A 15092-nucleotide genomic window follows, 5' to 3' on the forward strand; every position below is an offset into this window, starting at 1 on the left:
AGCCAGTGAAGGGAGGACAGAACTGGAGTAATATGTTCAGACCTACGAGTTCCGGTTAAAAGCCGAGCAGCAGCATTCTGGACAAGCAAGACGTGAGATGGAGGCCTGGCTGACCCCAGCATACAGTGCGTTGCAATAGTCCAATCGGGTCGAGACAAAGGCATGGACTAGTTTCTCATGGTCAGGTCTGGACAACACTGGCTTGAGTTTAGCTCTCTGTCTGAGTTGGAAGAAGTTTTTCTGCAGAACAGAGTTGATTTGTTTGTCAAACTTAAAATCAGAGACTAAAACCATCCCGAGATTTTTACCCGACTGCTTCAGATATGGCTGAAGAGAGTCCAGGTTGACAGGATCAGTGGTGGCAGTTGAGCTAGGGCTAAAAACAATGACTTCGGTCTTGTCATTGTTAAAACTTAAGAAATTTGAAGCCATCCAGGCCCTAAAGTCATCCAGACATTTTAACAGCGGGTGAATGGAGCAAACACTTGCTGGTTTCACAGGCAGGTAGATCTGGCAGTCATCAGCATAGCAATGGAATGAAAGACCATGTTTCCTCAGGATGGACCCCAGTGGGAGTAAATAAAGTGAGAACAGAAGGGGTCCAAGAATCGAACCCTGTGGGACCCCACATGAAAGAGGTAATGAGGCGGATACATTGTTACCAACCTTGACACAGAAACTCCTGCCACTCAGGTATGAGCGGAACCATTCTAATGCAGCACCTGTGATCCCAACCCACTGTTCCAGCCATGATATAAGGATACTGTGGTCAACAGTATCAAAAGCAGCAGTAAGGTCCAGGAGCACAAGTACCACAAATTGACCAGAATCGTTTGAGATCATAATGTCGTTACAAACCCTTACTAATGCTGTTTCAGTGCTGTGGAGTTGCTTAAAACCAGATTGAAAATTTTTGAAGACTCTGTTCTCATTCAAAAATTTGTTTAATTGAATGAAAACCATTTTCTCCAGGATTTTGGATAGGAAGGGAAGTTTTGAGATTGGTCTCAAATTTGAGCAAGTCGAAGGGTCAAGTCCAGGTTTCTTAATTAACGGATGAACTACTGCATGTTTGAAAACATCGGGAACCACACTTGTCACAATACTACTATTTATAATGGTAAGAACAGAGGGTCCAATCGTGGGTAGAACTTGTTTGAAAAACGATGCAGGAATGGGGTCAGCAGGGGAACCGGAGGGTTTCATCTGATCAACGACTTTGTTTAGAAATGGGAGTGAAATGGGTTGAAACTGTTTGAAGACAGCTGAGCAAGGGACAAAGACAGAAGGATCAGTTGTGGACTGGGGGATGGATGACCTAATCAACTCTACCTTATCAGCAAAGTATCTGGTGAAGTTGTTGCAGATGTCAACGGAGGTCTCCATGCTGGCAGACCGAGGCACGTTTAAAATGGAATTTACGGTATTATAAAGAACACGGTTCTTTATGACTGTTTGAAGCAATGATTTGGGAGAAGTATTTGTTCTTTTCAGATTTAACGATGCTCTGATAGTCTTTCAAACATGTTTTTAACATAATAAAAGAAACCTGTAATTTGTCCTTTTTCCACTTGCGTTCAGCTCTCCTGCATAGACGTTTGGCCGCTCGAGTGGTTGCGTTCAACCAGGGGTGTGGTGCCCGCTTTGGTCGCCTGATTTTTATCAGGGCCACGAGGTCTAAGATCTTAGAGCAGGTCTCATCATGCCTACTGAGCAGCTCCTGCGTACTAATACAGGCTCTTCCAGGAAACAGGAGCGGAGTAGGAGAAAGCCCTTTTGTCTAGTTCAGTCCTCACTGAGGGGACACTGCATGAAATAATGTCCTGAGAACGAACACTGCAGCTGCACTCACGTAGTGGCATGTACGAGATGTATGAAGGCAACAGACCAAGAAGTGATTTAAAGATGAAAATGTACCAATGAGAGAGTCTGCGTCAAGTTAATGATGACCAGGTAACCAGTGAATACAGGGTGCAGTGGTGGATACAGTAGTTACAGCCGGTTATGATTCTTAGTGCACCATGATAGACTGCATCCAACATCTGCAGGGTGCTTGTAGCTTGAGCGTTCATGTAAATGATGTCACCGTAGTCAATGGAGGGGAAGAAAGTCGCAGTCACAAGGCGTTTTCTAGCATTCAGAGTTAGAAAGAATATATTTCTGAAAAAGAAACACAGTTTAACTTTCAGTTTCTTTACCAAGTTTTCCATGTGGAGCCTAAAAGAGAGATGTGAATTGACCAAGATACTCATTTGTAGGAATCAACAAACTCAATAGGAACACAATACAAATATAAAATTGAGGGAAGGACTGCTGGGACTGACATCCTGTCACCATTTAGCTCCACTTGCAGAAACTTTAACATCTTATTTCATTCAAACGCTGATGACACTCCAATTTACTATCAGTTGAAGCTCAATCAATCTTTTTCATTAAAACCACTGCTTTACTGAGGTAAAAGCTTGGAAGACTTCAAACTTCATAATTTTCAATGAGAATCAAATTCAAGTCATGTTTTTGGTCCCAGTGCAAACCACAGATCTTCTCTTTCAGATTTGGACAGCCAATGAAAATCTCATTTTTGTAAAATCTCAAGTAAAAAACTGGGTTTGAGAGTTGACTAAAATTTTATTTGATTTTAAATTTTTAATGATTAATTTAGGGCAGCACGGTGGCGCAACTGGTAGAGCTGCTGCCTCTCAGCGAGAAGGTTGCCGGTTCAAATCCTGGTCCGGGGGCCTTCCTGGGTGGAGTTTGCATGTTCTCTCTGTGCATGCGTACTCTGGTTTCCTCCCACAAACCAAAAACATGCATGTTAGGCTGATTGGTAACTCTAAATTGTCCCTAGGTGTGAGTGAATGGTTGTTTGTCTCGTTTGTCTCTACATGTCCCTGTGATGGACTTGCGACCTGTCCAGGGTGTACCCCACCCCTCGCACAGTGATTGCTGGACATGGGCACTGGCGACCCCCGTGACCCAAAATGGAAGAAGCGGGTAAAAGATAATGGATGGATGGATGGGTTTAAAATTGGCTTTTGTAAAATACTTTTATCAAGTGAAATCGTTTTTATCCTTTAATGAATTTGAACACTTTTATTACTTCCCAAGTGGACACACAGAGGTTCAGACATTGCTACACAATTTTGTGTATGATGACAGCATGATTTTTTTACTCAGTCTCACAAATGTAGCCATATACAGTATCATAATGTGTTTCTTTTAAAACAACGTCTAAAACTGTAGGTGTTAATATGGTTATAAACCTTTCAAACATCTATGGAAAATAGTGTTGCTAACAGAGGCAATGTTCTCAACCTGACACTGAGCTTGTTATCTGTGTGTGTCAAGGTGTCTGTAAAGATGAAGAATATGGAGTCCAGTGGGAACAGTACTACACCTGTTCCAGGTTCCGGTTTGGAGAGCCAGGGCAAAGCTGTTTCCATGCCTCGTCTCAACGCTGAGCTCCAGGTAACAGCAACTTCTTGTTCCAATGATTTAAACAAAATATTTTAGTCCTGTTTCAATAAAATGCAACAACACACCTTGTTTCTCATTATTTTTAATTGTCCAGCATTGGTACTATTCTAAAACAGATAACTTTTTGGGGCAGAAATGTATGATAATAATAAAATGATCAAAAGTCTGAATTTATATTTCAAGCATTTCAGCTTGTATATAAATGATAGATAAAATATGACAGATATAAATACCATACCAATTTATTTCTAAAGCACTTAAAATACAACATAGCAGCCGTCCGAAGTGCTGTACAAAATTAAAAACAAATAAAAAATAGTAAAACAACAAAAACATCTAAATATATATTAAAAAATAATCAGAACATAAGTAAAAGAATACAACATTAAGACACAGATGTTGACTCACTCTAGGTTAAAAGCCAATGAAAAAAATGTGTGTTTAAACGAGTTTTAAAAACAGAAAGTGATGGGGCCTGCCTGACCTCCAGTGGCAGCTCATTCCACAATTTAGGAGCCAGAGCTGAAAAGGCTCTGTCTCCTCTGGATTTATAAAAGGTTTGCGGGACTGCTAAAAGCATCTGGTCAGAGGATCTAAGAGCACATGATGGTATGTAAAAGTGAAGCAGTTCAGACAAATAATCCAAAATTTTGGATATAAAGGGTAACTTGGAGATTGGCCTAAAGTTTGACACAGAGGATGGATCAAGGCCAGTTTTTTTTTTTAACAATGGCTGCACCACAGCATGTCTAAAATTGCTTGGTACTACACTAGACATCAAACTGCTGTTGATCATATTTAAGATAAAGGAGCCAACAGTAGAAAATACCTCCTTAAGAAAATATGGAGGATCAACATCAAGGGGAGAACCCCATGATTTCATACTGGTGACAAGTTTCTCTAGATAGGAGAGGGAAATAGGCTCCAAATGATCAAAAATAGCAGGACAGGGGACCGGGATGGAAGGGTCAAGGGATGGAAAAGAGATACAAGCCCTAGTGTTAATAACCTTGTCCAAGAAAAAATTAAGAAACTTATCACAAAGTTCTCTGGATGCTTCAAGAGGGTTCATGTGCACTGAGGACAGTGTTGATTGTATTATGAAGAACACGGTGGTTGTGAGAGTTAGCAGCAATAATGTCAGAGAAATATTTTACTCTGGCTGTTTTCACAGCTCGTTGATAGCAACGCCAACTCTCTCTCAGTATATCAAAAGAGACTTGGAGTTTGTCCTTTCTCCACTTGCGTTCATTTCTCCTGCATTCCTGTCTAATGGCACGAGTATGGTCACTCAACCATGGGTCTGATCTTGGCTTTGATTGCCTGATTTTAATCGGGGCCACATCATTCAATACAGTATTGCATAAAGAATCAAAATATAAGGAAAGCTCGTCAGTGCTGAGAGACACAGAGAGCTGTGACTCTAAACGATTAAAGACAGTGGAGAAATGGGCAGCAGAGGATGAGTTAAAAACACGGCAGCATCGAGCAGGAGCACAGGACTTAACAGGTTTAGAAACAGGAATAAAATCAAATAAAACAGGCATGTGGTCTGAAAACAATGCATCACCAATTTCCAAGTTAAAAATAGATAAACCATAAGATAAAACAAGGTCCAGGGTGTGTGTACGTTCATGGGTTGGGCCCTTCACAGACTGAGTGAGGCCAATAGCATCCACTACATCTAAGAAATCCTTCACCAGCGGCTTTCCAGTGCAACACACGTGAATATTAAACTCGCCAAGAATTAAAATTTGCTCATATTTGGACATAAAATCACCCAAGAAATCAGAAAAGTCCTGTATGAAGTCCTTATTATATTTAGGAGGCCGGTAGATGACGGTGCACAGAAGCGGAGGAGCGCAGCCCAACTCAAACATGTTCAGTTCAAAGGTAGAAAACGTAGTCGGGAGGGACAGCTGCTTACAGTCAAAACTTGATTTATAAATAATCGCCAAACCTCCTCCACGACCCAAGGACCTTGAGGTATATGCTTAACATCGTTAACTAAAAACACAAGAAATTAGAATCAGAATCAAGCTTTATTGGACGTGTATGCTCCTACATACAAGGAATTTAGTTTTGGTTACAGTAGCTCACGGTGTACACACACACAATCAAAACTTGGAAAATGTCATGATCACATCTTCTGTCCTCTGCCTCTTCATGTCATGTTTTCTGCTCAGTCACTCTGCCATGCCCATTCTGCACTTTCAGCTCATCAGCCTTTATTCACTGCACCTGTTCCTGGCCTTATTTAAGAACTCCTTTTACCTCCCCAACCTGCCAGATTATAGAACCCATCATGATGTTATATCCAGCCTTCTTGTTTCATGTTCACACCTGACTTTCATGCTTTGTTCTTCAGATTTTGACCTCATGCCTTGTCCTGTGGATTTACCATTTTGTCTGCTCCCTGTCTGGTTCTGTTTGGCCCATCTGAACCTGGTAACGACTACTTGTTTCTGTCTACGGATTTTGGATTACGGTTTGACCTTTTGGACCACGACCCTGGATTGCCCCACTGTTAACATTAAAGGCCTCTCTCTGCAGCTGCCTTCTCACCAGTTACCATGACAAAATCACTTCAAGCTCCAACAGGTGGCTCTCACCCCACCTGCCTGTGAAGATGTGTTACCGCAGCTGGTTCCTGACTCCCACCTGCAACTGCAAAATCAATAAGTGTTTTCTTGTTTTTACGCTCTTGTTGTCTGGATGAATTCTGAATCCAGATACCTGAACTCCTGACAGAAAACTTAACATTGTGTGTGCTTAATATAAAAAGATACTGGGTATGGCGGTTTTCCAGTAATGGCAAAAGACTTTGCAGACTCACTATTCAGAGTTTAAATACAGAGGATTTAGTATTTAGTTCAACTGTTCAGGTGAGTGATGGCAAGTGGGGAAAAAACATCTCTAGCCTGGTTGTCCTGATCTTCAATTGGCTAAAGCGCTGACCTGGGGTAAGGCACTGGATCAGATGACGTCCAGGGTGTGAAGGATCAGAGATGATTTTCTCTGCACACCTCCTGGTTCTGGAGCTGTGCACAGACCCAATGATACTTTGCAGTCTGTGGATATCTAGTTTGGTGGCTGAACCACCCCACATTGTGATGGACGTGGTGATGACAGATTCAGTGATAGCTGTGTAAAACTGCACCTTCAGCTCCTTGGGCTAGTTGAACTTCCTCAGCTGATTCAGGAAGTACATCCTCCGCTGAGTTCTTTTGACTGTGAAGCTGATATTGTTGTCCTGCTTCAGGTCGCTGGTGATTGTTGTGCCTAGAAACTTATAGGACTTCAGTCATCACTTTTCTGTCAAAAATAGTGAGTGCTGGCAGGGCTGGGGGTCTTCTCCTAAATTCCCCTATAATCTCCACTCTTTTAGCTGCAATCAGGTCAAGTTTGTTGTGGCTGCTACTGCAAAAAAAAAACATGATCTGCCACTCATCTGTAATCAGACTCATTGCCATAATGGATGATGCTGATAATGGTATTGTCATCTGCAAACGTCATGATTTTGACAGAAGGGTCCATGGAGGTGCAGTTATTTGTATACAAGGAGAAGAGCCATGGGGAGAGTACACAACCCCACAGAGCACCTGTGCTGGTTGTCTGAATTTCTGAAGTGAACTTCCCCAACCTCACCTGCTTCTCCCTACCAGTGAGGAAGTTTGTGATCCACTGGCAGGTGGGGACTGGTACACTAAGCTGGGTCAGTTTGCTGTGTAGTCATCCTGGGATGTTGGTATTAAAGGTGCAACAAAGTCCAAGAACAAGATCCTTGCATATGTTCTTGGATGTTCGAGGTGTTGGAGGGTAACATGGAGTCCTATGTTTACTTCATCTTCTGCTGATCTGTTGGCATGGTATGTGAACTGTGGTGGGTCTAACAGGGATGTGATGATGATTGTGATGATCTCTTCAAGAGAGTGATGATCAGTCTTTCAAAGCATTTTATGACTACAGAGGTTAAAGCCACAAGTCTGTAGTCATTCAGTCCTGTGATCGCTGACTTTTTGGGGATAGGTACGATAATGGAGTGTTTCAAGCAGGAAGGTACAACACAGAGCTCCAGTGGAGTGTTGAAGATTCAATTTAATTCAATTCAACCTTTATTTATAGAGGTTAGTCTCACTGAACCTTGAAGACTCATTTACAAGAGAGACTTGTTTTTAACAAAGAATGATGACAACAGTAGACAAGAATGACAACAGTAGACATTCTTGAAATAAGGCATATAAATTGAAAATAATAAATTGAAGAGAATTATGTTAATAAAAAACACAGCCACATTATAGCGCTATATAAAATACTAAAAACAAGAACATGTCTGCATTGGTTGTTGCCATCTACTTAGCAGGTGTTTGAAGCCATTCAGAGAGGTCAGTGTCGAGAGCTTCAGATCTTTTTGCAAGGTGTCCCAGGATACAGGAGTGATTTGTATGTAGCATATACAGTTGTAACAAGAGTGTGTAGGCTGTGATGTTTTTAGACATCTCAAAGATTAGTGCGGGACATCACTGATCAGCTAAACACACAAAAAAAAACCTCAATCCTCAGCTGTGATTGTGTAAAAATCACTGAAAATGCCAGTTCAGTTGTTAGATATTTATCTAGACTGGACGTGGGGTTTTTGATCTGCTCAGAGATGGGATTATAATGAAATTATGACCCGATTCTGACTGGGTTAAACTGGGCCAGCAACTCTAAAGAGTCTCCCTGGGATTCAATATCTGTCAAGGAATATAGTTTATTTCTGCTTGCTACATCATGTAGAAAGGCTTTTGAAGCACCGTCTTATATTTTCATACACGTCAGTCCATGTAAGATCCATTGAGATCACACTTAGTCACGCCCCCTCATACACTGACAGGTTGAGCTTAACAATCATGTAAACATGATTGTTAAATCATGTTTCATCCAACTGAGGCGGCTGTCTAAACTGAAGCCCATATTGTCCAAAAATAACCTGGAGACAGTAATACATGCATTCATTACATCTAGGCTTGATTACTGCAATTCGCTCCGTTTGGTATCAGTCAGACCTCCATTGCACGACTACAACTGGTCCAGAATGCAGCAGCCCAATTTTTAACCAGTACAGGCAAAAGAGAGCACATTACACCAGTTTTGGCCTCACTGCACTGGTTACCGGTTCACTTTCAAATCCAGTTCAAAATACTCATGTATGTCTACAAATCACTGAACAGTGCCCTGGTTTTCTCGGGGTCGGTTCGACAACGTCCGCCTCGAAAATAAAACCCAGGAAGGAGACGGTGGAGGTATTAAACTCACATTTCTCCGCCTTAACGAACAACTGGTTCTCCAGCAGCCGCTGAAGAACCGTGCGGACGTGAGTAGTGTGCTGAGTGGGGTAGCGAGAAAAAATAAGAATGTCGTCGAGGTAGACGAAAACAAAATTACCAATAAAGTTGCGCAGGACATCGTTGACGAGCGCCTGAAAAACCGCGGGGGTGTTGGTCAACCCAAAGGGCATAACCAAATATTCAAAGTGACCCAAAGGAGTGCGAAAAGCAGTTTTCCACTCATCACCTGTCTTAATACACACGAGATGATAGGCGTTTCTTAAATCAAGTTTCGTTAAACAAGAAGCCGACTGTAATTGTTCCTGCAGCGAGTCAATGAGGGGGAGCGGATACTTATTTTTTATAGTTATATTGTTTAATCCGTGGTAATCAATGCACGGCCTGAGAGTCTTATCTTTTTTAGAAACGAAAACAAAACCAGCTCCCAAAGGGGAGGTCGAGGGTCTAATAATACCTGAGGCATGGGATACATTAATATAATTAGACGTGGATTCTCTTTCGGGACCTGAAAGATTATAAAGTCTACTTGACGGCAAGGGGGCGCCAGGTAATAAGTCAATCGAGCAGTCATAGGGACAATGAGGAGGGAGAGACAAGGCGCATTGCTTGCTAAAGACTGCCGCTAGGTCGCGGTATTCAGCAGGAACAGAGGTGAGGTCGATCTCCTCTAGAGGAGGCGTGTCCCGAGGGAACTCGTTAATGGCGGAGCGAAGACAGTTACTGAGACACTTGTCGCTCCATTTGTCAACGCAGCCGCGCTCCTAATTAATAACAGGGTTATGGTTACGAAGCCAGGGGAAACCTAGAATTATCTGAGGTGTACGAGAGTTGAACACAAAGAAATCAGTAATCTCATGATGATTACCTGAGATGAAGACATGCAAATCGGTAGTCTTCTGATGAATACGGGTCAATGTGTCTCCGGTTAGGCCGGCGACAGAAATCGGAGGAATCTCACGAGTAGGCAAAGAATGTTCTCTAACTAAATCAGCACTAATCAGGTTTTGTTCAGCACACGAGTCGATGAGAGCAGAAAACGAAAAGCGATGGTCAGGAGGCTGAATGACCATGGGAAGCAACAGTTTAAATGGGGAGGTTAACGCAGAAGTTCCCACTAGTAACTCCCACTTTACTGGTGGAAGTTCTCATTTCCCTGAAACGGACAGTGGGGCAGAAAATGACCGGGGTTACCACAATAAATGCAGAGATGGGCGGATACACGCCGCTGTCTCTCTGCAGGAGTCAGCCGTGCGCGCCCCACCTGCATAGGCTCGGGCGAGCGATCCCGTGGAGAAAAAGAAGATGATTGGTTGAGGCCAGGAAGCATGGAGGACTGGGAGTTGTAGTTCAAGGGAGGCTGCTTGGGTGAAACGGACTCGTGGCGAGGGGTCGTGAACCCGGAAGTGGGAGGATTCTGGGAAGTGTAGTGCAAAGGTGCAGACTTGGGCTCACCTGGAGAAGTCGAAAGCCCGGAAGTCGGGGATCAATGGGAATTGTAGTTTGCCTCTCTCCTCCTTTCCCAGAAACGGTCATTGATGGAGATGGCAAGGTCTGTTAACTTGTCGAAAGTCTCGGGCTCGTCTCGCGTAGCCATCTGGTCTTTGAGAAAATCAGATAAAGAGTTTAAGAAAATACCTTGGAGAGCAGACTCGTCCCATCCTGTTTGGGCAGCAAGGATCCGAAACTCCAGGGCGAACTCCGAAGTGTTACGACGGCCTGTCGTAAATTCAACAAACGCTTGGCGGCGTTCTATGTCTGCAGGGGGCGATCAAAAATCCTACGAAACTGATGCAGAAATAGTTCATAGGTTGCCGAGGGATTTTCATGGCTCAGGAGAAATGAGTGAGCCCACCGGAGAGCGTTACCCTTGAGCTGACTTACGAAAAAGGTGATCTTGGCCGCGTCCGAGGAGAACTGAGAGGGAGCCCCCTCGAAGGCGAGTCTGCACTGTAGCAAGAAGCCGCCACATTGGTCAGGGTCTCCGGTGAAGAACTCAGAAGGTTTAATGAATATTTGTTGAACAGGAGGAATGGAACCAGGAGCCACGGGGGATGGCGGAACGACTGGAGCTGAGGAGGAAGAAGCTTGCATTTGACGTTTATTGGAATAAATCATACCTCCGAGCTCCTGAAGGTTGGACTGGACTGTGGTTTGGTGAGTCAGCACCTGATGTAAAACTTTATCCAACCCGTCGATCCGTTCCTCCGGGGAACCGGGGGTTGTCTGCTCGCTCTTGGTCTCATTCTGGGTCTTTTGTGGCTGGAGCATTTCTGTTAGGATTGCGCGAGGAACCCAGATGGTATGAGACCCAGAACGAGGCAGACACAGGGGAAGTACAAAAGAACAGTGTTTATTATTTACATTGAGAATTAATCCACACGCTGCTTCTCAGCAACTCCTGGAAAGAGGGACGACAGGTTAATGTTGGTCCAGAGGGGAAGACCTGAATGGTTTGTTTGAAGAGCTTTTTTGTCCTTACAGTCCAAATCCGAAGGAGGGGAGCTGGTCCTTCAGTCCAAGGAGGGAGCAGCAGAGGGAAATCCAACGAGGGTCCAAGGGAACGAGGAAGGCTGGCAACTGGAGGCAAAAATGGCACGAGGAATACCTGACAGGCCGAGGGATCCAGATCAGGTCACGAGGAGATCCAAAAACACGAGGAACCAGGAAACTGGAAAAGAGAACACAGGTGAACATATTCTTTTCACCTAGACATATCGAGCTCAACAGTACTATACCATGAGAGGTGATATGCTCCAGCGATGAGTCACACTGGGCTGCAGCCTTTTGTAGATGGAGAGGCTCATCAGGCTGATGACTGCCAGGTGTTGTTAATCAGTGGCCATCAGCAAGGCAGGCTGCAGGCAGTGGGACCCTTACACCTACAACATCCAGAGCCTTAAGGAACTCTGGGCGAATCTCATCCACATCCAGTCTGTGAGGATCCACAACTTCTACTCCTCCACCATAACCCTCATCATTGGCTCCCCTCAGGGTTGTGTGTTAAGCCCCATCTTGTTCACTCTGCTCACGTATGACTGTTCACCTACCCATCCAGGCTGTCATATAGTAAAGTTTGCAGACTATACAGTGGTTGTTGGGTGCATCATAAACAATGATTAGTTCGGCTACAGGCAGGAGGTGGAACACCTGGAGAGTTGGTGCAGGAAAAATAACCTTCACATCAATGTGAAGAAGATGAAGGAGACGGTCATGTACTTCAGAAGAACAAAAAAAACACCTACACACCCCTGAACATATGAGGATCTGCGAAGGAAGTGGTCTCCAGTTACAAGTACTTGGGTGTGCACCTGAATGATAACGATAGTTGGGGCAACAACACTACCAGCCTGTTCAAGAAAGCACATCAGTGACTACTTCCTCTGGCGGCTGAGGCAAGCTGGACTGGGAAGCTCAGTCCTCACCTCCTTCTACATGTGCGCAGTGGAGAGCATATTCTGTGCTCCAGCATCAACGTGAGGCACGGGGTCTGCACAGCTAGAGAGAGAAAAGTTCTGGAGAGAGTGATGAGGGCTGCACAGAAGACTGTTTGAATCAACCTCCCCACCTTGGGGTGGCTGTGGCTGAGTGGTTAGAGCAGTTGTCCTCTAATGCAAGAGTTGGGGGTTCGAATCCACTGTAGATGAACATATGCTGTATATATTCATAAATTAAACGGATTCTTTCATTTTTCTGGACTGGATAATATCGTGCATTGAACAATTAAAAATGTAACGTGAGACGTTAATTATCTTTGACCCATCAAATGAATGCGTCATTTATTTACAGAATCAAAGTTTAACATCACACATTTACATTAATTTGGCAAAATATGAAAATAACAACAGGTTAATTTAGGCTAGTTTTACAAGGAGGAAACAATACGGCGATTGTTTCCCTTTGCTTCCAGCTGTACAATTTGATTAACCATATGGCGATGGTTGAACAACTTCACAACAGACATTTCTAAAAAATACCTGGAATGATTTCTAGCAAAAAGAAGAATTTTAAAGAGGGAAAATGAAGTTTATCTTGAGAGAGATGGGTGAGAGAATTTGTCTGTTATAACCAGAACAGCACGCTCCTTCGGACCAGCTTAACCCAACGGTACACTTTGGTTGAGATCTACTCTTTACCTTTGCAGATGATAGTTTCAGCGTGGGTGTAGAGCTTTCCTTTCAACTCTTCCAGCGTCTCCGTAAGAACAGCTAAACCTCAGGAGTCGTGAGATCATCCAGAACAGACATTTCATAATTCCCCTGATCTTCTCCCGTTCAGCTTATTTTTCTTCCTCCAGCATCCTGAATTCCAGCCTTCTGAACTCTGGAACTGCTGAACTAGGAAGTGGTGCACCTTTTAAAAAGGGTCACTTCCGGTTCATTTGAGGACTTTCTGATTGGTCGATGGACCAACAGAGGTGTGTTTTTGTGATGTATGGTGTTATTAAAAAGTCAAGGAAAAAGATTAGATTGTTTAAGAACAGACAGAAGATATTATGAAGAACTCAGACTTCGTGGAGTCAATTCTCTAGTATCTTCCTGTAAAAGTTAAACATGACATTTCTTTTTCATTAAACTTGCAGTTGACCGAAACTTGAACTTTGACCAACTTACACAACTTGCTCATTTCAGACAGACGATCAAGAAATTGAATCATTACTCTGTAACATATTCTAACTTGATTTCCACTTTGAATGAGGATTAAAAATCGTTATTACTGTTTCACAGTTGATTTAAAAATGAGTAGTTCACTTCAACATTTAAAAATGGTTTGAACTAACACAATTTGATTATCAAACATTTGTAAAATAGTAATGATAATCGAAAGTAGTGTTCTTTCACTTGATTAATTCAAGAAAGAAGGTCTCAGGATGGGTCAACCTGTATTTCTGGATTCAAATCAATGAAATGACAGTTTCTGTCCCATAAGGTCCTTAAGGTCAGGATTTGACCTCAGGCCTAGTTCACTACAGTCCCCCCTTTGGAAATCATCGCCTGTCCATGGGGATGAATTCCAACATGAACTTACGCCTTCGAATGTCCTTGAGCTTGATGTAATCCAGCAAGGAAAACAAAAGTCAAAGGAGGTAATTCCACAATGTTGTTGGTAATTCCATTGTGTTGATGGTAATTCCATAATGTTGTTGGTAATTCCATTGTAGCAATGCTTTAACCCCTTGGAAACAGAGTCTGTAATCCATTGGAAAAAGTCATATAATCCACAACGGTAAATCCACAACGATTAATCCACAACGATTGGAAGTGTTGATTGATCAGCATACAGAGGGGTTCCCTTGGATTGAACTGAAGATGCGGCCACTGGATGAAGAGTGGAGACCAACGTCAGGATTGCAGGTCTCCTCCAGCGAAGGTCGTCTCTGGGCGACGTCCAAGGTGCCGTTCTGGTTCAATGTGTCATGCAATTATGTGGTTTAAGGTGGGCTTATGAAGGGGATTTTACATAAGGCCTTAAACTATATGCACCTGGTGTGTATATATTATGATTGGGAACAGCTACAACTACCAGTTAAGGGGTGGAACATGCTGAAAAGGGTAATTATAGGGATTTATACCTATAGAAGAGTGTTCCAAACTATTTTTCCATTTCTAACTTGGTTTAAGTTAGCTTTACATGGCAAAATATAGTTTGGTTCAATTGTCTGTTGTCTTTTAGACGAACGACTTGTGATTGGATGTTTGGTTTCCCCATAAATGTTTTGGAAGTCTATGGCGAGACTCATCAAAAAGAATTAGCTATCCCCCCGAATAGAATTGTTCGAGTAGGTTCGGCTGAAGCGTTGTGAGACCAATGTAGATTATGGTACTTAAGGTAGCATTAATCTACATTGACTCCGCAAAGATGGCATTTTAACGAATGAACTGCATGTTGGCATAGTTAAAACCCTTTACAGTCTCCAACTAAAACTACACACAAGATTCATTCTTTCTTCAGAAACAACTATCAAAACCAATTAAACAACGTTTCAACATCGACAAGAGTAGTGACTAAGCATCTAGAAACATCGTTTCAATGCTTCTTCTCACCCTGGTTGCCAGATTCAGTCACGCTGTCCCGTTTATTTGTTTGTTTCTTTGCAGACCCGCGTGCGCGAGACATAATCATATTGAGGTGCGCTGCATGGCGATCTTGTTGGACTCGGAGTGACCAGAGGCCCCGGAACAGGGATATGAGTATCCCGCACATCACGAGGATTATCGTCATTAGCAGGGCTACGACTAACGTGTCTGCACTTGACCACGCATAGGCAATCGGTTGGATTGGGTTATT

The 15092-nt window shown here is 43.1% G+C and overlaps 1 protein-coding gene across 1 annotated transcript in view; it reads left to right on the forward strand.

Moving 5' to 3' along the window:
• cacna1ba (calcium channel, voltage-dependent, N type, alpha 1B subunit, a) overlaps positions 1 to 15092 on the forward strand; it is a 668325-nt gene that overhangs the window by 621624 nt on the left and 31609 nt on the right. Inside the window, exon 51 of the mRNA XM_037680745.1 lies at positions 3349 to 3468. Within this exon, the coding sequence (XP_037536673.1) occupies positions 3349 to 3468 (120 nt within the window). The remainder of the gene's footprint in view (positions 1 to 3348; positions 3469 to 15092) is intronic.

The sequence above is a fragment of the Nematolebias whitei genome, chromosome 8 (genome assembly GCF_014905685.2).
Source record: "Nematolebias whitei isolate Nwh7 chromosome 8, NemWhi1, whole genome shotgun sequence".
NCBI lineage: Eukaryota > Metazoa > Chordata > Actinopteri > Cyprinodontiformes > Rivulidae > Nematolebias > Nematolebias whitei.